General features: G+C 42.8%; 1 protein-coding gene across 11 annotated transcripts in view; it reads right to left on the minus strand.

Annotated features, from left to right (window-relative positions):
- The window catches only part of LOC105453049 (actin-binding LIM protein 2), a 29,306-nt gene extending 15,765 nt beyond the window's left edge, over positions 1–13,541 (minus strand). For 3 of the 11 annotated variants that reach the window (XM_011694721.1, XM_011694714.1, XM_011694713.1), the window contains exon 1: positions 7,883–10,710. In XM_011694721.1, coding sequence (XP_011693023.1) covers positions 7,883–7,982 — 100 coding nt within the window. In that variant the 5' untranslated portion in view covers positions 7,983–10,710. Of the gene's footprint in view, positions 1–7,882; positions 10,714–13,351 lie in introns of those variants that run through there. The other 8 variants (XM_011694718.1, XM_011694717.1, XM_011694712.1 and 5 more) reach the window with 6 other exon arrangements.
- Positions 13,542–25,927: the final 12,386 nt, after the last annotated feature.

The raw sequence follows: 25,927 nt of genomic DNA on the forward strand, positions 1-25,927 counted from the left end.
ACTCCTGAGATTACTTTGAGATGAAAATTCTAATCTATACCAAAATGCCGAGACTATAAGTTCTTGAACGAGAAGCGTTTAAATTGTCCGATCAAATTGTCATTTATTAATTGTTATTTAATATCTATCCTAATTTATATATATCATATATTCGTTATATTTAATTTATATATCCTATATTCATTTATATTAATATATATTTTTTATTTTTATATATATTTTAAAAAGTTTCTAAAAATCGAATTTGGAACCTTAAATATGCGTCGTCTTCGTGATATACTTCTTAAACTCTGAATGGTCGTTAGATCTTGGCAAAAAAAGTTTCTCGCATTTTTCTCTCTTTTTCACAGCCATCAACTATAAAGCGATTCTTTTTACACTTGCACATGCACGCGTTTGTCATTACCCGTGAATTACGTTTGTAACATATTATGCCCGATTTGTACGCGTCGCGAATTAATATCGCGATCGATCGAAACGAGCACGTCGTCGTCCGAAACACGAGCGCGATGTGTTTCGACACGAATATGTATGTACGTACGAACAATGCGGATGCATTATTCATCAGCCGTCTGATTTCGGATTAGAACTTAATCCGGCACTTCGACGATCGCACTTCGTCCGGCATTTAACACCACGTCTTTTTCATTAAATTATCGTTACACTACTCTTCGTCGCTTCAATGCGCGAATAACGACCGCCTCGGTCCCGAGTGCGAGCGGCATAACTTATTCCATCAAGCGACGCGAATTGCGCAATTCTTGCTACACGAATTGTTACGTGCATGGCGAATTGAACGCTTCCGTCAACCCGTGTGTATGTATACCTCGCGAAGGTTCGTATGTCACAAGAGTAATTAAATAGAAGAGGGAAGGGAAAAAAAAAACGACCGCGAGCTTTCAACGAGCGGATGAATGAAAACTCGTGCTGAAACAAGTGCTTACCCAGTTCGACCGTTCGGATCGATGATTCAACTAGAGAGAAGGCGCGATGAATACGGCGCCTTTATTGAGTTATCGGTTGTTTTGAACGCGTTCCACGATAAATTACGGCGTATCTGTATGTAGTGCCGTTACGCGCGTGGCCGGATCGTATATGAAATGTCAGAGGGATTACGGGGGAGGAAGGAAAGAGGGTGTGTTCTCTCATGGTACAATCAATATTTAGAGAGGCAGAACTAATAATCTACCTTCATTTGCGCTCGCTGCACTGACCACCCAGCTGTTCCGCCCGAAGATCGTGCTCGTTTCGACCTAACGATGTGTGCATGTAGAAGAAAAAAAGTACGCGAGAAGCTACGGACACGTTTTGCATTTCTATTCGGTCCCGTTGGCGCGAAACGGAATTTTTCATTCTGTGAATGTAGAGAGTGCGACGAGCTAATTACCTGTCAGCCGCGAATTCCGCGGCGGATGCCGACACGATCGATTTTTATCTGCGGAGAAGGTGGGGAGGGGGGACAACTATTTCCGGGGTAATTAATAAAAAAAAAATTAAAACACTGGGAGTTAAGCTTGGAATTAAGTCTCCTGTGCCTGCGTGAAACATTGTTTTCAGATAATATCGGTTAGAAGTTTTAATAGAAAGTAAAAATTTAATTTGCTAAATAATTACGATTAATAATTAAAAAAAAATAATTCTCCGAATTTTAAAAAATTGGAATGCTTTTACTACATTTAAACTTTCCTCACGTTTGTTTTGTAAACCCCAAATGTTACATATCCAGAACATAAATCATGCGAGAAACTGTGCTCTCTCGACCAAACAATTTTACTCCGTGCGAATTCCGCACGAATTCAATGAAACGAAAGCAAATGCCCGCGGCGGCGTTATATAAACCGGCGGCTGAAAAAGATGAAAACGTGCATGAAATCACAAAGCCGGGAGGTAAAGGCCGGATCTCGCGTGTCTTTAAAAATATACGGTGACATCACAGCTCTCTTCATACATTTGACGTCATCGGGTCGTCACACGAGTTAAGGTTGACGAGCGCAAGCGTACAGAATCCTCGTCGCATGTAGGCAGACCGAGTTAAACGCGTCCGCTTCGTGCCGGGATTGTTGAGGTCCGAGCAGCATCAGGAATGACACTACCTACTCTAGAATCCGTCAGATAATAAGCCTGTTCTTTATCGCCGCGCTGGAATGCGCTAAAATTTTCTTTTCTTCTCGCTTTCACTGTGTACTTCAAATATACATCTATATCTCATTTGCAGTACAACGAAGTACAGCTAATTCAGTTATGAAGATTAACGGACTTAATGCCCATAGCAGCAACAAGAAATACAGATTTTAGATTGCGCCACGACAGATAAACAGGCAAAGAGCGTAGCGGAAATAATTCTTCGAAATAATTCCTTAAACAGATTGTGTACGCGTGTTAAGATTTAACTATTTCCGGTTTAGAACAATACGTGCCGGCGTTGCTTTCTCTGGCTACACACTGCAGCAGGAAGAGGCAGCCCGAATAGAATCGAAATTCACGGCGCGAGCTCTCGCGTTTAATCGAACGAGGCCACTCGTCCATGAAGTGACACACCCTTGTCTGCGCGTCGCATGTCGTTTAATTTACGGCACGCTTCAACTAGGTCGAAAAATCTGTTTTGCCAGAAAAAAAGAAAACGATAGGTCGATAGGCCCAACTCGGACGCGAGCGGGCGATAACGGGATTTATCGTCCTCGCGATTCTCGCGCGCGGAACACGTCAATCGTGCGCGATAACAATGTGTCGATGTCACGTGCAGCATGCTCGAAAAAATAAAACGGAAAAGATAATAAAGCCGCACCACCACCCGACCGAGTTGTTTAACGAAAAGACTGAGGAAAGTTGATAAAAACTTTCCCCGATTTTGAAACGTTCCCGAATGTTTCACGAGAGAATAATTACAAAATAAATAAAAATGATACGTCAAGAGTTAAGGAGCCAAGATGTTCGTGCCATTATAAATAAAATTTAACAATATAAAAATTCAAATAAATAAATAAATAAATAATAAAAATTGCTAAATTGGTTTCGACTTTTAATACGGTCATCATCATTATCGTCAGTGATCTTAAAACGGAAAATGATTACAAAATTTTAACGGAAATACATAAAGTGGATTTGCGCACCTGTTATTAAAATGTTTTTAATAATAGATGCGCTGGATATCATTGAATCAAAAATTCGACGGATGTACATTGTACATTTGTTATCGAAAAGCATAGATCCCAAGCTACGATTGCACGTATCAGTACTTGTTGCGTCTCCGGAATAGAATTAATGATTATGAGCCGATATTAAGAGCTAGACAGGAATGTGTGTACATTCTATTTGTAATGTCATACTATTATTTGTAATGTGATACTATTAAAAATAAAAAGATAATTACAATTTGATTAAAGAACGAATCACAGACACTTTTATGCGAAGTAATCAGACGATAGTATAGGCTGTGCAAATTATACATTTTTGACATGAAGCAGAAACTCTGAGTCACAGCGTATGCGTGCGTCGACCACGTTGCTAATTAGTAATTCAATATTGGGATTACTCTCGCGTTAAAAAGACGCCGTGTCACCCGAGCATGCATGGAGTAACCATTTTTTACCGCACGAACTGTCATCGGGACGAGAGACCTGACAGACGTTCACCTTTCTCTTCGACGCAAGGATCATCATTTAGCGCGACTTTTATGTCCGCGACACGTCCCTGCGATCCAGATACACCGGCCAGATCGAGACCTCGGATTACGGTGTCCCGTCGCAAGAACAAAATCAACAAAATCGAAATTAATTGAAGAATAAGGTCCCGTCACTTATCGCGACCACCACTCTCTACATAGGTACCGTGCGGCAACGTGGTATGTTAATATGATTCATAAGTGGTCTAAATAGGATGTGGCAAAGTGGGGTCAAACGTGGCGACCCTGGACTGCCCTGCGGTCTCCTCTCTCTTTCTCTCTCGTTGCACTCTGGGTCATAAAATCGAATGTTAATCGACCGTGCATTGATTATCTGCCGAACGTATCTAATCGCTACGCATTTTTCCCTCGTGCACCGAACGATCAACCGACGTAGCTTTCATTATACTCTCTATATATAAATAAAAAAACTTCCTCTTGTTAAAAATTACTTGCAACGTCATATAATTTTCATATGAGTTTTTCTGTGTTGATTTTTAAAGCTGAACGTAGCTACATAATACTACATTAATTGAAGAAAATTCAAAGGCAAAATCTTATTAGAAAGAGAAATATAATCAAACATTATGATTATTATTGATCATTTAATTGTTGTTATTTATATTGTTATATCTCCCTTTCTCTTTCGGAGACTTAAACATCTTATATTGCATTCTTGAAGTGGATGGGAAGAGACACTCGTGCAGTGCACTTCGTTATATCGCTGCAAGTTTCCTAGAATGAGTATTAGGTCAAGTTAATTCGTCCGAACTAAAATTTGGAACGCTGACAACACGAATGAAGCTGATAATGAATCACGCGGGAAATATCTAGGCGTCTAAAAGTGCATCTCCAAGAAACGATTTGTATTTAAAAGCCTGAGGCAGTGCTTTCAAATTGTACGAAAAATTGTACAATTTAATAATAATAATAATAATGTAAATTGAATATATATATTATTAATATATTTATATTATTTTTATCGTCAAAATTTAACGAACGTGAGATAACAAAATGTCATTCAATACTTTTCACTCGTAGATATCGTTAAGCAATGTGAATATTGTATTTCAAAACTAACGAGCCTTTCGTTATCTCGACGAGGCAAACGTTAAATACGATAACTCGAAAGAACGAAATCGAATTCTGTTTAAGCCGTGCTTACAATAGATATATGTAACTTTATATAACACTATGTAACTTGAAGATAATGGTCGCGTGATATAACGGAAGAGCATGTGTTGGATTTCGCTGAAATTCGCACGTGCATGCACTCGTCAGGAGAACATCTGCAGAACCGCTACGTCAGCGGATAACTTTTTAACAACCCTCCTTCCTACTAAAACCGTCCTAGATTTTTATTTGCGCTACTGCTTTGCCGCAATCTCTTCTGTACCTCTTAAGAATTCGAAAAATCAACTTGAATAGCAGTAAAGTGTAATCTTTCCAACCGCGGTGTGTAAATTATTTAATTTGAAGCAAACGACAATTTCTACCGTTCCTCGAATGTCGACTTTGTAAACGGATCATTGACGAACGAGGCATTAAAAATTTGATTATCGTTCGCGTTTAAACTCGCTCTAATGAAAATGTGTTAAATTGCAAGCACTTCAATTAACCTGCGATAACAAACTGATGTAACGCATGAGATCGCGATTAGAAATTGATGATTCGTGCACGTGTTCGGACAATCTCGCTTCTCTTTATAAACGCTATATCATATTCAGATATAATCGTCATTTTTCGATTAACACACACGTACTTTCCGAGAACGAAAGTTAAAGATAAAAATAATGTACCACCGTCGATTATCAAGCAGGTTAACGGTAACGACGCCGATAGCTGTGGCTTTTGCGGTTAGTTCTTATCGTCATGGTCATATAGGTTTCTTGGTGTTATTCTCGCTTTTACAAGAGATACGCACTAATTCAACAATACTTCACGTGTAAATTAATAACGTGCAACAATTCACATGTAAGCTCAACACTTAATCAAAAATGATAATATACAGTAATAATTTTATGTGTGTGTGTGTGTGTGTGCAGTATATAAGTTTACAATACTTCAAATATCTAGGCAAATTCCACAATACTTGCATGACAGTAAAAATAATCGCATAGCTATTTCACGTCGAACAGCTTACATGCAAAAAATAAACGAGATTTCTTATATTGTAAATGCCTCATAGTTCTTATCCAATCGTTTTTTACGTTTCAAGACTTTACATAATTACGAATGTGTGGTTGCTCATCGAGGCCGTTTGTATGATATATGTATGTATATGATGCAACACGCAGAAATACATATTTCGGCGCGTGTTCATTGTATACGACAACTGACCGTTGGCTGCTCAATAATGCATGAAGTCGGTAATTAGTATCCCACGACGAGTGTGGGGGTAACTAAATTACGAAATACTTTTTTTTTAACTACATTCTCGCAATTTGTGCATGACTTTCATTATAGTCCAGTGATGCGCAATCTTTTTTAACCCGACAATCATTTTTAGATATAAGCAAAATCTTACGGGCCGCACAATATCTATTTTGGTAGTGTACGTGTGTGTAAATATATATATATATAAAATTTCTTGCTTGTAATATTTAGAAAACTAAATAAAAATTGTACGGATTACTTTTAAAATGACAAAGATTTGCGAACCACATAATGTTATTATTTTGATAGTTTGCATAAAATAAAAAATATAACTTAATATTTTCGGCTATGAGCCGGAAAAAATTAATTGGCGGCCCGCGAGTTGCGCATCACTGTGTAGTCGATAACGCGAACGAGCATAATTATTATATCCTGTATGATGCAAAACAAATTCTTCGCGAGCCAACGTTTTACCATTTTGCTTGCTAGCTCAACCGCATGTCAACAGCGTATCGATAGAAAACGAGCACTTTGCGCTTTTAAATATTTATCATCGAGACAGTGCATGAGTTTGACAAATAATCATTACGAATTCTCTCGCGATTTCTTTTCACTGCAGTAAATTCGACCTGTAAAGTCGCGCAATATGTTAAATTTGGATTTAAATATTTGAGAGAATTTGAGGACGCATTCTATATGGATGCGTTCTCAAACAAGAAGCAGGTAAAATCGGGAAAGTGGTAACCGCGGGGGTCGGTTAACCATATGTAAGTGAGACACAAACGGGATTCCGATTGGCGTTTCTAGCGCGCTAAGGAATGTATTTTCCTCGTCGGAGCATCGGGACGGTTAAAAATGTCGTCGGAGTGCGGCGGCGTGCTGCGTCACGTTCCTCGGATTCGCCCCGTCACGAGCGACGAAAATCGTGACGGAGATATTCGTGGCCGAGAGGCCAGCGCCGTCGTAATATGCAAATATATACGTGTCGCCGGGTACTTCTGGATAGCCGCGTGATATCACACACGAGGTGTATACTTTCGCATCGTGTAATTTAAACGTCGAGTCGTGTCGCCGCGATACATTAAACCAGTCGTGAGGCAAAAGTTGATAAGACGAGCGGATGATCGGCGCAAATGTCGTAAAACACCGTGGCGGACCGGGGCGGCGGAACAACCGATCTCGCATTATCACGTCGGATTTCTCGTCGGGACAGATTTCATCCCGCGGCGGGCACGGCTACAATTTCGCGAATCGCCAGACAAAAAGCAAAATCCATCTACCTAATAGCAATCGTAATTGTTTCACGTTTAATTAACAGTTTGTTGAAAGTTAATGCGCTCACCGGCGCGATAATAGTGCTAATGGATTTCGAAGATTAATGAATATTGATACAATAAATATCTCGATGTACGCTTCTCATTTATCGCCCTCCCCTGCAGGTGTGGCGGGGTTTTACCCGCCAATTTTTCCTATTTATGATATCTATCGCCATTACGCAAACAGGCACAATGAGATAGTGGTAATGGAGGAACGATTACCAAATTAAAAGATAACGATATTGTTAGGAGATTCGGGAGGCGTTGAGAGCCATTGAACGCACGCGGCTGTAAATTCATTTAAACATCATCGGGATCTTCGAAAATAACGGCGAGCAACAGCAAGTAATGGCCGGCCGTTGGAAATTGCGCTTTTAACCCAGCCAATCCGCATTGTCGTCCGCGATCACGGATGACGGCAGATCGAACGTAAAGTAAAAGAGCGGCTCTCCCGATTGTCACGATGACCGCGAAGAATAGAGGGCGATGACTTTTTCAGCCCTCACGACGGCCGACATCCGGTCTTTACCTTTTTTCAATGGTTTTTGCTTGTGCTGGTCGGCAACGTCTCTCTTGAACCCCGCCTTGCTTTCACTTGCTATCAAGCTCTCGCTCGTCTTCGACTTCATCGTGTCGCGCGTTGCGTAACTTTCAGGGACACGAGCCACGCCGGCACACGCACCTCCTCTCTCCTTCCCGTTTTATTCTTCGCGCGATGTCGAGATATCGATAAGATAGCGCCGAGCTCGCTTACAATTAGACGATCGGTGCGCGATTCGTCGTCGGTCGAGATTCGCCTCGAAGTAGTCGCGAGCCGCGGATTCGTATCTCAATCTAATTTACCGTGAGACCACACGGAATTCGTCAGTGAATGAACCGTCGCGCGGCTAATACCTGCGTCTCGATCGGCCAAACCTGAAGATTTGCTGAAAAGTTTAATCACGTATTTACCACGTCGTCCGCTTCGGTCGAATATATTATTCGCTGTACGACACCCTGTATACTTCGTTACGAAGCGTCGTGTAATATAGAATTCTCAATAGATTACCGAGATATCAATTTCACCGAAGGCGATTACGTTGTTTGCCGAGTGTGGAGTGCGTCGATAAAAACGCGGCTGATTTCTTTCCGGGAGGTACAAAACAAAAAACGTCGTCTCGTATTTAACGTGTTTGGCATGCACGCGAGATTTGTACACCGTAGGAATTTTTAGACGATCAACCGACGATTCGCCGAGAGCTGATCTGAATTTCGAAGCGTTCGCTCCGAAGAACGGCGCGAGAAATTTTGACGTGACACGATATCGCGATACACATGCCGATACGGTCGCCGCGACTGCCGATCGTCGACTGCCGACCAGTCACCGTACAGTGTGAGGAGATTCGTGCACTCGTCGAGTCCCCGATTGTCAACCGGTACAGTCGGCGCAGATAATGTTCACTTTCACGGTCGGCTCCGCCCTGAGAGCCTAATCGCGCGACGCGACTTTGCACCTCTTCACTTTGCGCTTTGTACTTTGCCGCAATTTCATTTCTTCTTTTACCTGCATCTTTGCCTCCGATAATCTGTTAAGTGCCCCAGGGGGATTAAAAAATCTTAAAATATCTTCGTGAATCGGCAGATTAAACTTTTTATTTAGCTCGTATAAGCAAACGCAGGCATTATCGGTTATGTTTAAAAATAAAGATTTTCAGGTGCTGAAAATGAATGAAGTTTCCTAAAGTTCGCGAAATTTTTATTCTGAAATTTAATTTCTTTTCCCGAAAAATCTGAAATGTATATTAAAAGTGCAATTATTTTGCAAAAAGCGAGAGATCAGATTAATATTAACGGCATTTAGATTATGCGACTGAAAACTATATTAAGCGTAATTTACAAATGGAATCATTGTATAAGACTTTAATCCAGTTAACTGGAAAAAAATGAATAAAAGTTCGCAAATTTTTTTAAAGACCTTTGGCTACTGTGTAAAATTTATTTTTTTTTCCTTGGAAAATCTGAAGTATACAAATTAAAAGTGCAATTACTTTTTGCAAAAAGCGAAAGATCGGATAATATTAACGGCATTCAGATCAGGTGAATCAGGAAGCTATATTTAAAAATAATTTATAAATGGAACCGTTGCATAAGGCTTTAATCCAGTTAGCTGGGAAAGTGTCCAGCGCCTGTCACAATTTTATCATCATATACACACGCGGCGCCCTAATTCCGTCAGCTTAAACTAGTTTCGCATATAATAGGATTATATGATTAATGGAAGAAGAAATATATGTCGCTCTTCAATTAATGAGACTGCTCTGCAGTTCTGTAAATTATCGTAAATATCTCAACGGTTAAATTGGGTATTCGAAAAATTTCCAAAGCGAAATAAGCGGATGATTCTCGCACAAGTTTCTCGATACAGGAATAAAATGACGATACAACGTCGCCGGAATTCCCAAATCCCCGGAAAGAGTAAGATTAGCTGATATTTTATCTCGCTAATCAATGAGCATTATATTGCAATTGCTGTGCAACTCGGAATTGCGTTATGCCTATCGAGATCGAGTCAAAGGACGGCATACGTAAGACGATGCACCCAGTGTGCATCACATGCACCAATAAGCGTCTGAAATATTGATCCAGGATGCGCACAGGAAATGAGTGCCCTTTCAACTGGATAATCTAATTTCTCCCTGGAGAGCTAGAGAACTGTAGACATATAGACAATTTCAGACTGATGACGATTACCACATTTTCATATCGCCAGACACTTATTCTTTAAAATTTTACTTTATTCTTTAAAAAAGACAAAAGAGCTCTTTTGCAAGAATGTCAGTTTCGACTTAAAAATCGCATTTAATGATTTCCAACAGACATTAATCAAAATAATTAATTTATCAAAATTAATTGTATACAGTTATAATATTTATGGAAGAGCTACGATCACAATTCTCCAAAAACAGAATCGTTACCGAGAAATTTGGCACGAGAATGGGGTTTCGCACCGTTTCCGTGTCGAAAACGGGCGTTTCCGTGCTCAATTTTCCGTCGACGTCAATTAGGGGTCTTCAACGGAGGAGGGATTCTCTCCCTAAAGAGGTGCAGCGTCTATCGTGCAGTTCAAGGGGGGAGGGGGAACAAGTATCGATCAGCGACGTTTGCAGTTTTGTGCGAAACGCGCCCGACATTAACGCGACATCTCCGTGGGGACCCCTCGTTGCCCCCATAAACGTGTCAATGGAAACCGAGAAGAGGGATCAATAACGCGCGTCGATCGTTGCTCCGTCGTTAACTGATCTATTATGTAAACGCCTCCTCGTGCGTGAAATGGCCGTCTCTCACGTGTAAAGTCTTCGCGTAAGGTATACATTGCGAGAGATCGACGGCCACGTAATGTCGCGGATCGGGGTTACGATCGTGTACTGTCGTAACATGATCGGCAAAACCAGCGTCGAAGGCACGGATTAACGATTAAATCCGCGGCGTCGACTATAGGTAATCGATACGAAATTTTTGTTCACATTTTTGTAGTGATCGCTAATTGTCGAAAAATAAATTTGATCAACGTGACATCGAGATTGTTATACATTTATAAATTTAAACGCGTGCAAATTTGTACATCGGCAATTAGCAGAAATTATTATTATTATTACATTCTGCCCTGTGAGATCTAACGCGAATTATGTAGATCTTAGCGAAGCGGACTTAAGCCTGTATATCAGTTTATGCATTAAGATTAAAAATTGAGGATTAGAAGTCAACCAATCGGAACGCGACGGACTAAGGATCTTATTTGACCGGTTGAATTCTAATCTTTAGCTCGTCAAACCTCAATCTCAGTGCGTGGTCTGATACGAGCTTCAGACCATTCAATCATTCCGTAACAGGACGAATACGTCTCGCGCGAAGTAAAAGAGAAAACGGAACGAGGCGTTGATCTCGTCTGCGATGCCACGCGCGATGCATCGGTCGCGTGGGTGGGCGGGAGAGATGCACAATTGCACACAGCGAGCGAATTACGTGCTCGCTGGCGTCTCGGGGTCGCCGGCTCCTCTCCGTAGACAACCGGTCCTGCCGTAATTGCGATCGCGAACAATTCGTGCGATCGCGCGAGCGCGCGGGCGGCGCGGACGATGGACGCCAACTCGTTTCATCTCCGCGTAGCAAATCGCGCGGAGATGAAGTCTCGTTTTATATCGTGGGTATAATGTATAGAAGGCGAAGGAAAGCTCTGTCGAGAAGATGCAATTAAAACCGAAAGAGATTCCGTAGGATTCTCGGAGGAAAAACACTAAACGAAGAGGGGCTCGGTTGTTTTTCCCTTATCCGATTGCTCCAATCGATACCTCGTCCCGGAGAAATGAGAACGTTTACTTTTGCGTTTACGAGCACAGCACACGATTGACAATAGCGTTGTATCGACATCGGGCCGTGAGGAACGGTCTCGAGGATTTCGAGATGCCGAGCGGTAAATTAACTGCGGTTTTTCCAGGCGAAAGCGCCAACGGACGCATTAGCGACGCCTATTCATCGAGTGACCGGCACGTGCCGGTAGGCATTCACAAATTGTCGAAGGCACGCTGCGTTTCTGTGCAGCTTCCGAAGCACGCGTGTTTTATTTATAGCGCAAAACTGGACGAAACGGCTCGAAACGATGAAGACACTCGAAAACCGAAGGGCCCCAAGTGGCGTTTTGCGTCATTCAGATTGTAATTCATTTTCGACGTTCCAATTAATTAACGCACGATAATCCCGATACTTCGGTTATTACAGCTTGGTTAAATATAACGTATTTTTCACGTCTTGATTCGATGACTAATGCATGGCTACTTCGATAATTTTGATTACTACAGCAAGTGTTCAAACGTGGCATATAATTAAAGGTCTTGTTTGTTTTACTAATGAACAAGAATAATAAAGATAAAGCCATTTAGTTATCGGATATCCAAGACTTCTTCTAATCGCGCTATCCATCTGTGCGTTTATTTCAATATATGTTACTCTAGTAAACGTCTTTGTTAAAAATGGTCCAAATATTTAATTTTTTCTAGTTCAACGCTAACTTCACGACTCTAAAATGAGATACATATATGATTCTAGAAATAGACAGCAGACAATCTAAGGAACTGGGTAAGTTAATCGAGTGAAGCCAGCATTTTCACGGAAACCTGATCGTTGAGAATGCAACACGAATGAACCAGAACTCACTCGAGTGAGAAAATGATCGTTTTCCTCGCGCGCGAGAAGATCGGGGAAGAGGAGATGCGTCGCTAGAACGGAAAAAAAGGGGAAGAACCAGAGCGATCAGGATCGAATAATGCAAGATTCTTCAGACGAGCGCGTCGCGTAAAATGCGATATGCAAAACGAGAAAAAAAGGACGGAGGCAGAGACAAAGAGCGAGAGAGAGAGAGAGAGAAACAGAGAACAAGCGAACCCACGCATGGGAATAACAGGGAGGGAAAGAAAGGGACGACACCCAGGGGACGAGGGGGGACTCTCGCTCACGCACGGCGCGTACATACGCGCGAAGTAGGGGGGCTCGCCCTAGAAAACGTCAAACCGACGGATTCACCTATTTATAGACCACCGAGTGAGTTCGCGGTACGAGCCTTTCGGAAAACATCCGCCGTACTCTCGGGATCGCGCCGAGAGGGACGAGCGCGAGCGTGGAAATCGGACGGAAATCGCGCGAGCGCAGGGGCGTATTCCGCTTCCCATGTACATACGCGCACTCGTCAGCGCGGGGACGAGCGAACACAATCGGACGCTGCATTCCTTCCTTCTCTCTTCTCACCTCTCTTTTTTTCTCTCTCTCTCTCTCTCGCTCTCTTCACCCGTGGCGCTTCTCGTTCTCGCTGGCGGATCGTCGAGAGTCCGTCGACGCGAGAGAAGAGGACGGACGAGGAGGAAAGAGAGGAAGGCAAGGAAAGAAGGAGCGACGGAGAGAGCGAGCGCGAGCGGGCGCCCAGCCGGCGTTCTGCCGCCGATCTTGTTCGCGGAATGCTCTTACTCACCCATCTTCGGGAGCGGCGCGTACTGCGAGCTGCGGAACGGCGGCGGCGTCCTCGTCGCGCGCGGATCACGCGTTCATAGCACGGGACGCTGGACGGCGGGGCGGGCGCGCGCGACGCGCGTTTCACTTAGGAAATCGCGGAAAAAGGCGAGCGACGTTCCTGCCACGGTACGCAGGACGGCCGACATTGCGGCGCCGGAGCCCGTGCCGTGCCGAGCGCGGCGCGCAGCTCGCGCCTGCGCGCGACGCGCCGAAGGCGCCGGCCGCTGTCCGCATCTCGCCGGCGCGAGATTCGAACGGTCGCGGACGCCGACTCGCGTCACCGTATTCGCGTTCCGTACCGTCCGTCCGCGGGATATTTCCTCGCCCGGAATATTTGAATCCTCGTGGCAGGAGATGTAATCCCTATATGCTATTCGAAGTCGCAATACGAAAGCTTCGTATTACGAATGAAAACTCTCTGCCACTCTGAAATGAAAAGATTCTTGCCAAAAGATGGTACGTAAAAATCGAATTCGTATAAAAAAAAAATTGAATCAAATTGGATCGAGAATTTGGCAGGAATTTGAAAACATTATAAATAGATATTAAACGCCCGTATTAAGTTTTGAACGCATTTATTTCATTTTTGGTAATTTATATTGAACGATCTCCATAATAAATATATGAACGTATGTGCGTGATGAATTCGAGAATATTTATAATTTTCATTTCATAAATATATACGGATTCGTAGACATGTATGGTATGTCCATCTGGTCGGCAACTTTGAATTGCTGCGTATGATATAATGTATTTACCGTCACGTGATAAATGTTGCATCTGACAACATCGATAATTCAGTTTTCTTCTAAACAAAATTAATTATCCATATGTGTTATCAGGAGAGTATTGATAAAGTAGGAAAAATACATTCTGCTTGAAAAGAAATTTCAGAATATTATGAATATCATATATTGCACAAGTATATATTGCTCAACTACGAGCAATTATACTCTCGTATAATGAAATACTGTTTGCTAACAAAATAATGTCATTCTAAGCATAGGCCTTTCCTTTTTTGCAAATCTATATCAAATGAATTTAAAAAGATTACAAAAAATGAAAGAATTCCAAATAATGGAATTAAAAGCAAACATTATAGAAATAATTAAATAAATCTAATCAAATAAAAAATTGCAGAAATTTCAAATATACGGAACAATCAAGTGGAAAATCGGTTTAGCAGATTTATCATTAAAAATTATTTAAATCAACAGAATGCGCATTTTATTTCGCAATCATTTTAATTGTGCACTCCTCTGTAGAGCAAAAAAAATTAAAAAAAGAAACAAAACTTAGCGATCCTTATTAACGCTAATTATCCAGAACGTCTCCTAATTTGCATCTAATCGTTATCAAACGGATTCTCGCGGATTTCAATTAATTACGGACTTAGCCGTGGAGTCTCTTTGTGTTCTCTACGATTTACGGAGAACGACGAGATACAGGTGGCGGCAGAAGTGCCGTTCTCTCGATTCTGCGTTCCTCCCCATTTCTCCCCTCCCGTTGCTCACCCTCGTTCCGGGCGCGCATCGGCGACTGCAGCGGCCCGAAGAGAGAGAGCGCGCGTTAATTGGTGGGACCAATTAATTCCGACAAGTTCGCTCGATGTGATTAGCGCGCATACGTGGCGACGGCGATGGTGGTAGTAGCGGCGACGCGGTGGTAGTGGCGATGGTGGTGGTGGAGGTGGTGGTGGTGGTGGTGGTGGAGGAGGTGGTGGTGGCGGCGGTGGCGATGCGTGCGCGCGGTTTACGTAGCTTGATGCTGCGCTCCCCTTATACATCCTGCACCACCGCCGTCGCCGATCTGCCCCCCGGAAACCGAGGAACCTGTTCCGCCGCGCGACACTCTGCTTTCTCACATTCTCGCGGCTTTCGCACGAAAGATATCGCATCGGCGCGACGCGCCGGTTGCGGGCACAAATTACCAGAGCTACCGCGGAGCTACCGGGGCTACGTGACCGAAGAGACGATCTCCCGCGAGGAAGGTCTGGACTGGACCACGCGATTTGCCGATGCTCCGTTCGCGAGCGGACGAACTATCGCGCGTATAATGAATTCCTGCATACTGAGAAAAAAAAATTGTTGATTTAAAAAAATATTATTTCATTCAACTAAATGCGGCGGTCACGGGCTGTCAAGCAAACATTTGTTAATTCAACAAAATACTTATTAATTCACAAAAATATCGTGTTAATGATGTATCATGTTGTATTGATGTATGTTTAATTCAAAAACATATATAATTGAATCAAAGAAAAACTGTCAACAAAACGCATTTAGTTATTTTAACAACTTTTTTTTTCTCAGTGCACGTTGAAATGATACTACCCTTTTTATCTCCAACTTGTCTATCTAATTCGGCTTGAATAAACGTAAAATTCTTTACACCTAAAATCACATGATGTATCTGCAGCTGTTGTTTTCAAGATCAAAGCTAATCGTTAATCCTGTAAATTCGTTAATAACAATTCCATCTCATCTTGTTGGCAATCAAACAAAACAATAATGTTTTTCAATACAAATAATCTAATATCTAATATTTTTGATACATACGTTACTATTAAGAAAAGTTACAAATATATATTAGCTCTAAAAAAATTGTCGAGAGATAACGATTCGTGGAATGATAGTCAGAGCGTCGCAAACAAAAGCGTTGTCTAATAAAACTCGCTCGAAACGATTTAATCGGGACCCGGCGTCGACCGGAGGTCGATACAGTTCGCTCGGACTCGCATTCGAAATTAGGCTCTCGCGGCGTGCGTGTACCGCGCGCGTCCGGATGGTCTGCCTATGAGTCTAGAAGGTCAGAAGCTCGGGGCCGCGGCGGCGAAGGTAAGCCGGCGCTTGATTTATCGGCCAATTAGTCCATCGTATCGGGTGCGCTTCTCTGGTGCGTCTCATCTTACAGACGATATCCCGACGAAGACCGGCGCACGGGTTAAAACGCCGGCGGAGGAGGGCATCAGGGGCGTAGCTATGCGCCTCGCTGAAGACACGAAGCAAAACGGTATAAGAATCACCGTTCAATGAAGCAAGGAAAGCGCGACGTGACATCCATAAAAAAAAAGAAGAAATAAAGAATAATAAAGAAAAATGAAAAGTGAGTTCCTTGCCTGTTTACGTGTTAATGTAAAGTCAACTAAAGGTATCTTTAATCCTGTAGTCATGCTGACGCTCATTTTTAGCGTCAAAATAGATCACGTGATCAAAATTGATGCTTGGGTATTCGTCACTTTTGATTACGTGATCTGTTTTGACGCTAAAAATAAGCGCCGAGCGTCAGCGTGAAGTCGCATCTTAAGAGATCTGCTTTTTATAATCTCGGAAGGATTTCGAGACAGTCGACCGAGTGGTTTTACAGTTTTACACTGACTTTTCAAAATACGAGATTTTAGTTTTTGAAATACATTTCTTGTTTATGAGAAAATAATGTTTTTCTTAGACGAAAATATTTAGGCATTATTATTCTAATTGCCGGATTACTTGTAACTGTAAAACATTTGGCACGGAGCTTTTTCGAGTTGCAAGGTGTTGATATGCAAAGGGTTGAGAGGCCGGATTTACCGTTGCAATCCTTACAAACGTGGGAACGACGACATTTATTTGACAAGTACGGCGACGGGTCGTCTTTTTTCCCTTGCAATCTCGCTCGGCGACGGCTTCATTAGGCCGGACCCGCTTCGATTTGCGGCTCCGCGGTTAATGGAGCGCGGGCATCCGCGTCAGGCTGTCCCTCGTATCTTAAGGTATCTCTACATGGCGTTCGTCGGCGCGCACCGTTTAGCGCTTTAGCGATCTTACCCGGGCTAAAATAGACGGTGGCTCTCCGCTCGAGCGTTCGCAGAAAAATGCTCGTCGCTCGAGGAAACAAGATTAAAATGCGTTCTCAATGTCAGTCGAAAGTGGTCGCCGATACGGCAAGATTTTTGATGCGAAAATTGCAGATGCGAGACAAAAACGATGCTCGGACAGGCACTCGGGTAGAGATCCAATCAAACAATTTGTAGAAAATTTGCATAATCCGCGTCTTTTCATGGAGAAATGTTTTTTTTTCAACTATGTTATAAAATTGAAGTCCAGAGTAAATTGTAAAGTCGAGATAGATAAATTACCGCGAGACAAATACATTTGTGATTTTCAAAACCCGATGTATTCCAGAAACTTATTGCTTCTCAACTTTAGCTTAAACAGCAGCCAAAATCAATCAGAAAGCATGAATAACAAATTGATTGAAAAAGCTGGAATTAAACAAACTGTGGAAATTGAAACTGATTGACTATATATTGTGCCATTATTTATTCGAGCTAACAGAATTTTTTAATCGAGCACAACGCTCGTTAAATACTAGATCTTTTTCGTGATTTCAAGTTGAAACGTTATTCAAAGATTAAAGAATTGCCATTGTGAGCCGCGCCGAAACGTCACGAGGCCCGCCGACGGGCGATCGCAAATTCTCGTGTTGCCATCGCGATGATACGCGTGTTAGTTAATGCTCGAAACACGACACGATGGTTTTCGCGTGCTAGCGACTTTGATTCCGCTTTTTTCGTGACGGCGGAGCCGAAAAGGGTCCCGTACGTGATGATTTGCCACTGGCACCATTAGATCTGCCAGCTCGAATTTCAGTTATGCCGCTGCGAGCCCGGACGATATAGCGGGCCCGCCGCGCCGTTCCGTCCGTGAGAGGTCCCAAACTTTAGGCCCATTGTTGAAAAGCGCGCGGACGAAGCGACAAATTAAATATAATTAACGCACCGCACGAGCTACGTGCGTGGATTACGTACGATAATCTCGAGTCGGTACGAGATTGAAGTAATCAAATCGATCATCAGAATGGTTGGAAAATTGGAAATATATCGACGTCAAACTCGAGTTGTTAACATAATATATGCAAATATGAGACTTTATAATATTAATTCTTAATTACATCGTATTTATGCAATCCTAATTATGCAAAAATTTCTCTGACGTGAATCATTCTTTTTGTATTATGACGTCGCTTCTTGCATCTGAAATTTAAACGTTTTTCCGCCTAACGGAAAAAGGGAAATGAATCTAAATGATTGAGTCACACTAATCATGTACAAGTGAATCATCGAAGCGATATTAATTGCATGTTTTTTTTACACGGTTGAGTCAATCAACATTATTTATTCGTCGAGCTCTGAATCATCAATTTCGTATTCGACGCGTAGCACGCGAGGGATGACAAAGTGTCGCGGTTCACGGCCACGGTGAACGTCGTAATAAGGCGCGACAGAAGAGCCGCCGATGCGCTTTCCTAAATTGTTTTCCCGTGCGCCGCGGAGCACCGTACTACTCGCGCGGTGGATTCGAGCGCGCCGCGCGAGAGGTTTACGATTTTACTTTATTGCCTCGGCGATGCATTGTCAAAATGTATTACGGTCGCGCCTGTATAGAGCGCGGTTTAATATCCTGTCTGCATTTAATCGTACCGGTATTAGAGCAGCGACTACGGGTGGTCCTATTAACCGCCGCACCGCCGCGCGCCGCCGGGTGGGTTTACTTCACCTTTCGCGGATATATCCGGCCCGTATTTGCGTTATTAGCTCGCCGTTACGTCACTCACGCTTTTTCCTCCCTTCCTTCCTCTTTCCCTTCCTCCCCCCCCTCCGCGCCCCTCCCGAAAATGTTGATTAACGCGCCACCCGCGCGCACAATGCCCGGCCGGTAATTAGATGTCGATGCAAACGCGCCGAGCCGGGCCCGGGCTAATTGGACCCTTGGATCCGCGTATCCCGGGATATTCTTGCCGCCGCAAATTTCGGGGGTCGGCCACATTAATGCCGATTAACGTTGCGAACTGGTCGAAATCATGGACAAAACAGACGCAACGCTGCCGCAAGATGTATTAACTGCGAAAAATTTAAGAGAGCGAATTTAGAGGCTCGCCCTCTTTATTTAGACTTTGAAATATTCTGAAATGAAGGATTTGAAAACCCTTTCACCTTTGAGAAAAATTATAATTAAATTGTAATCAAAATTATAGTATATATTACGCACTAAGAGGTTATTAAGGGCGCAAAGATACAAATGTTTAGGACTACACTAATACGTGAGTTCGTTCCATTTTTATATATTTTGAATTCATGGTGCACGCGACATTAAATTTTATTCAACGAGCGAAACCTCGTAGCTAACTTTGTCGTTTACAACTTGCCATTTCGTCTTTATCTCTCGCCAATGCGCGAGCAGCCTCGCCTCTGCGTTCCTGCGGCTAAAAGCGCGAAGCTTTCTTCACTCGATACCCTCTCGCTCGATACTTGAAGAAAAGACTCCGTCGCGGACTTCGGATATTTCCGAGCGCGGTTTTACACGCGCGCGCGGTCGGGCACTGGCCCGTCTCCTCTCTCTTGACTTAACTATAATTTGCACGCCGTAAATACGTACATACCGCTCCGGTGGTACCCGGCTTGGGACGACGCGGGACGATGAGAAACTTAAACGTCGCAGATGTGCAACCGGGGATACACTATGTCTTGGTCATAAAACGCCGCCGGTAGTTAAATCCGTATTTCTAGAGCGGCCCGACTTCTCTTTGTAGCCAGCCTGTGTCTGCGGCCTGTTGACTGCGTCGATGCGCACGTTGGGTCTCTAATCGGCCGAGAGAGAGAGAGAGAGAGAGAGAGAGAGAGAGAGAGAGAGAGAGAGAGACGACTCGGAATTTAACGCAAACGTTTCTATTAAATTATCGCGATAACCAGAGCAATCTATTACGTTTCGTCGTTCGCTTCTTGATTCCGCAATCGAGAATCGTCGGCGTTATTCATCAACGACAGTAGGACAATATCGCGACAAACTCGCGTGGAAGTGAAATATTTCTCAGATCTGACGGTGCACTTTTCGTCATGGACGTGCGGGTATCGCTTGGGGCTCGTTGCATCGTTTAATTTAATTTGGTGTTATCTTACAGAGCGTAGATAGGGTCTCCCCGTAGAGGGTGCGGGTGTGCAGAAAGCTCCTTTAACAGACCGTGATCGTGAGCGCCGGGGACATTTTCCCGCGCCATTATTGTATCCGATAAGTCGGGAGATAATCGCGCAGCCAGAGCGTCGTGATGTCTCTCCCCCCCGACGTTCGATTCTTCTCCGGCCGCGTGAGCGACAAGATCGGGATTATTATCGCGATTTGATCGATGGGCGAGGGACGTTCGTTAAAATCCCCCTTCGGCTTTCGACGCTGTTCCGCGCGTTATTCCTGTACCTGCAGCAGCTCGCGCCGAGTAAACAGGGGAAGTGGATTCTGATTTACGCGCGCCGCTCTCACGTACGAGAGGTATATTAATCTAAAAATTTGGGCTCACACAAAAATCTACAACGCGACTAGAAAGATAAAACAAAGTGTCGCAAGGTCCAGAAAATATTATGGAATGTCGCTGCTTCGTTCTTCGATCGTCGCTAATCCACACATTACAAAAAGTTGTGTAATTATAATCAAATAGATAACTTTCTAACATACAACGAATGGTAAATCCGCGCGTAATTGACCGACGAATCGCCAGGGTGGAAATTTTTTTGCAAGCGCGCTGAGCGGGTCGAACATGTCTCGCTGGTATCGGCCATGTTGCACAATTCGACGTCCACCTTCGGTGCCTGTTCTCGGGCCGAGGAGGCACTCATTCGCCAGGACTAAACCTGGCACCGCCAGGACTACTGCATATGTATTATACGCGATTGTGTTCCAAGAAACTTCTGTCCGACATACGAGAGCGAGAACTCTGTTTGTCCTCCTTCCCCGCCGTCCTCGCCGTCTTTCTTCCGCCGTCACCTCCCCGGTCGCGCGTCCTCCCTCTTCCTCTTCAGGGAACTCCACCGGAGTCACTTTGCACCTGGCCCCTGTTTCTCGAGCCGTTGGCAGCTACTCGCGACGCTTCGAGCGAACTCGAGACGATACCGTCTCTTTCTCTCCCCCCCCCTTTCTCCCCTTCCTTCGGCTCTATCTTGTCCAGACCTCCCTCTTTTTATTCGCTCGATATCTCTTCAAGGGAGGAAAAGACTAGTCGAAGCGCCGCGAGCCGATCGCGTGGCTGCTCTTCAATCCGCGACTAGAAAAATCGACGGAAATCCTCGGATAACTTTTCTCTTTAATCGCTATTTTTTTTTTAATAACTAGCCGCCAACTAAACTATATTGGGATCTGACATTTTTGGTGGCGCCGTTTGTTGCCGAAAAGTAAAAATACTCAATGTTTGCATTTAGCATACGTTTGTATAGTATTTATTATAAACTTTTATTGTAAAATAACAAAATCAACATTATGACTAATAGTTAACAACATTATAATTAGAAACAAGTTATTTCCTTATAAGTATACAATGTACATGGCAAGCACTTTGTCGCCATATTTGTTAGGCTATATAATATTAGTCATGTCCCCATGTCAGATCCCAATATCCTATATCATAGAAAATAGAGTAAAATTATTAAAATAATTTCTTCTAAAATTAGGATTTTTTCTAAAAGTTCATTATTCATTGAAATATTGTAACTTTAATGCCTTTCATGATTTCGCGTCTATTATTTCTTTTAAATAAACGCAAAATAAATTATTTAATTAGATCACTTTGTCATACAAACATAAATAATTAAATTACCATACGTAATAAGTATAACAAACGCACCACTCATTCCTTAAGAATTTGCGTAACAATGTCGAACTTTTTGGTCGGCAATCGAAAGTAAATTATTTTTTGCGTACGTCCATCGAATCCAAATGAATGAATAAAGAAGCGAAATTAATTCTCAGAAACTTCGAGAATTTTAATTATGTCAAAATCGTCATTACAACACTTCCGGTTTTCGATGGTGATTGCGTTTTGGGTCTCTGATATCCTTTCCATCCTTCTCACGACTAGATTACACAGGCTAAATGTCAATGCCTGCCCTGAACGGGCCCAAGCATTGGCCTTCGGTCGGCGGTTAAGTGATTGTATTCCAATTATTTTCATTATGCCTCGATTCTAATTGATTCAATAATCGCCGTGACAATCGCCGGAAATACGTTCGATCGTTCGCGTCCATCACGGGTTGGCGTAAAGAGGCCATCGCCGTGAGTGGAATCAGTAACCGGTCGAACTAATCTAGGATTAAAATCTCTTGTTGATTTCTTGAGGTCGTCGTTAACGATTCCATGTACTTGAACTCGACAGGATGTCGGCCCGCGATATACCTACGTCGATTATATCGTGCTTGCATAAGAAGAAGAGATACAGACACATTATACGCATGCGTTACTAGAAATTAAATTAATTACTTCTCGACAACTTAATTTATGTATATGCAATAATCAAGCCGAAGTGAAGATTTCTTGGATTTTGATAAAAATTTCGATACTTTCTGTTTATGTTTATTTTTTCCACGGTTTTTAAAGAGTATCCAGAAAATGTAGCTATTAGCTGGATGTGACAATGCGAAAGAATCGACGTGGAGACGTTTCTCCATTAAGGATGGACATCCTCCGAAGTAGAATCGATCCTGTTGAAATCGAAGGCAAAGCGACGACGTTTACGACGAAATGTTGAATGAACTATTCCGCGTCCCATGAAATCCCGGACAAAGCGGCACCGAGACATCTTTATCCCGGAATGATTTTCCGAAACCTTTCACGATGCGCGCGCATTGCATCCGTCTCTCGTTCACAATGAAAGTCCTCGAGCTACCTCACTGTCGCGGCTTACATTAATAAACTCTTTGCCGAAAGTGACTCCGGAGAAAATCTATCCAACCCTTGAGATCGGAGTGCGTATTTTTGCATGACGCGGCAAATATAGACAAGACGCTTTCATAGACGATTTTTTTCACGGAAGAGAAGTTCACAATCCCGAAAAGAGACCGTACAAAGTGCAATTCTTTGAATCGGATAGCGTACAGTAATTTGTCAAGATTCTTCGAGGAAAATCAAAGAATTGTTCGGTGCATTAGATTCGGCATGAAAGAATTTTAGGCACATTAGAAATATGTTTCACATATTCTCGTAAAAGCAATTCTGAAATAGCATGACACTGCGTTAAATATACGCTCTTCAAAATCTTTTACTCTTAAAAAATGTTTGTAAAATATCATACATTAATACATTATACATATAAAGTACAAATTTTTATATAAATAAGAGGACACCAACTTTTTTTGACTCCAAGTTCTATGTGATCAGAGATCATTTAAGCATTTGCATTAAAAAAAATAGTATTAAAACGAAATTGAGAAAAAATTGTAATATGTATTTTTATTAACTTTTTTCTGAGAAAGCTTAGGCGGTGAGAGATTCGTACGCGTTTTCGTCGTTTCGTGTCAGGGTGCGAGCGTAAGGTGCGCGGATTTCGAATTCTTGACGAAACTTGAATAAGTCACAGTCGAGCGAGCAGGCCGCGCGGGCGCTTGGCCGTCTATAAACCTCCGACATAATGCACCCCGAACGAGATTATTTCGCAATTTATCACCGAGGCCGCTGAATGCGCGGGGTGGTCTATTAGGTATCGGAGGGGGTGGCTGGCAAGATGGCGGCCGGTGCCGGCGAACAATTGTACCCCAGGCCCGATGACAAATGAAGCGGCAGCCGTCTGCGCCTATGACTTACGGCGGTTTCTTTTGTCGACGCTTCGGCGGCTTCGGCGATACCACGAATCTTCCTCCTCCTCTCAGGTGTTTCACCCGGCGGAAAAGTCCCTGCACGGCCAATCCTCCTCCCCTCCATCCCTCTTCGAGTTCTCGCCACTGTCTTCCCCCTCCCTGCTCACCGATGCGAGCCATGCCGTTGCTCGCTGGACCGAATTTGTGATCGCTATCGCGGCATCCGACCGCGACTGTAAAAAGCAGAGAATTTATAGAGGTTGCCCCAGGTTTATCGAATTATTCCCCAGTTACCAATTCTATGGCGAATTTGGAATCGATTTCCCTGCAGCGACGGAAATGTGATTTGTTGTAATAACAGGAAAATACGAAATAGATGGGGCAATAATCCGTTAAAAAAAATCTTCCCGCTACATTTCTCTCGACACCGTCTTAATCTATACAATATTTGACTAGTTAGTTATATTAAAAACAAAATGGCTCAATTATCTCATGATTCTTTTATTTCGCTATTATACACGGAGAGAATTTTCTTTTAAAATTTACCCTGAAAATCATGCTAATTGTGAGACAATATAGTATTTAGGTAAATTTTACTGTGCACTACAATAAATTTTACTGCAAAATCTTATTGTAGTGCACAGTAAAATTTGCCTAAATACTATATTGTCCCATAATTAACATGATTTGCAGGGTAAATTTAAAAAAAAATTCTCTCCGTGTAGATTTCGTGCGTGCTTCTCCTCCGTTAATCAAAGTACGTTATTATCCTGGATATCGTCGCTCGCCTATATTTCAAACTTTTCATTCCGTTAAAAAAAAAAAAGAAGGAAAACACATTATATAACACGTATGAGATATCATTTGCACACTGACATTATGCATAATAAATACGAATTCTATTAGCATTATTAAACAGTTGTGAATCACGCGTTTGGGACAACTCGTCGCCAGTGCGGTATTTACAAAGTCATTTCAATCCTAACATCGCTCGCGTTGAACTGACGTCATTGCGCGACGTCATTTGATAATCAATTCGACTCGAGCGATGAATAAATAACCTGATTTGCAGAAAAGGTAAAAAAATTGTTTCACGAAGTTTATCACATTCGCTCATCTATCGTGCTATTGTCGAAGTGTCTCTCGAATCGTTTGGGGGTAAAAATATGAGTAACAGCCCTGGTAATGGTCTCGTAAAGAGGGCTTTACAGGATCGTAACTTTCAAGCGGCGCGATTCGTGCAGCGAAGTCGTAAAAAGCCTATTATCTAAGGAGCTCGTTTAGCGTCCGGTTCGATAAATCTAATATAATTATTTCGTCCGCGTCGCGCTCGCCTTATTATCTGATTAGGCTAATTCTTTCTCCGCCGCGGTTGCACGCAGCCGCGTTGTACTTGGAATTTTTCTCTCCTATCGCGATCAAGGTAAAAGAGAAATCGACAATGTAGATTGTCATTAACATCGTCTTCAATCTGATATCATTTGATTTTTGGTTACACACACACACACATATGTCTTCTATCTTAGAAATATTTAAGATACGCAAATGTAATATATGGAGACGACAATAAAAATTTTTATTCAAGTTAAAATATTATAGAAGAATCTTTTTTAAATTAGGCAGGGGAACTAAAAGGTCAAGTTAACACTTTTTTTCAAACCGTATCAAAATTCTTTCACGATTTTCCTCCGAGAGAAATTCCGCCGGCAAGTTAACGAGATCGATCTCGCCGTATGTCCCGCGTTTATTAATCCCAGCGCGCGAAAAAATCTATTAGCATTGGACGAAAAAACGCAATCCCGATGCAATCTCCGTTATGGGGCGGAAAAAAGAGAGAAAGAGAAAAAGAGGAGAATGAAAACCGAGGACGGAGGGTAGGCAGGACACGTCCGCGGGAGCGTTCGTCGGACGCGTCACGGCGATATCCGCCTCCGTGGGCGAGCG

This window comes from Wasmannia auropunctata, unplaced genomic scaffold (assembly GCF_000956235.1).
Source record: "Wasmannia auropunctata unplaced genomic scaffold, wasmannia.A_1.0 LD336022.1, whole genome shotgun sequence".
Classification (NCBI taxonomy): domain Eukaryota; kingdom Metazoa; phylum Arthropoda; class Insecta; order Hymenoptera; family Formicidae; genus Wasmannia; species Wasmannia auropunctata.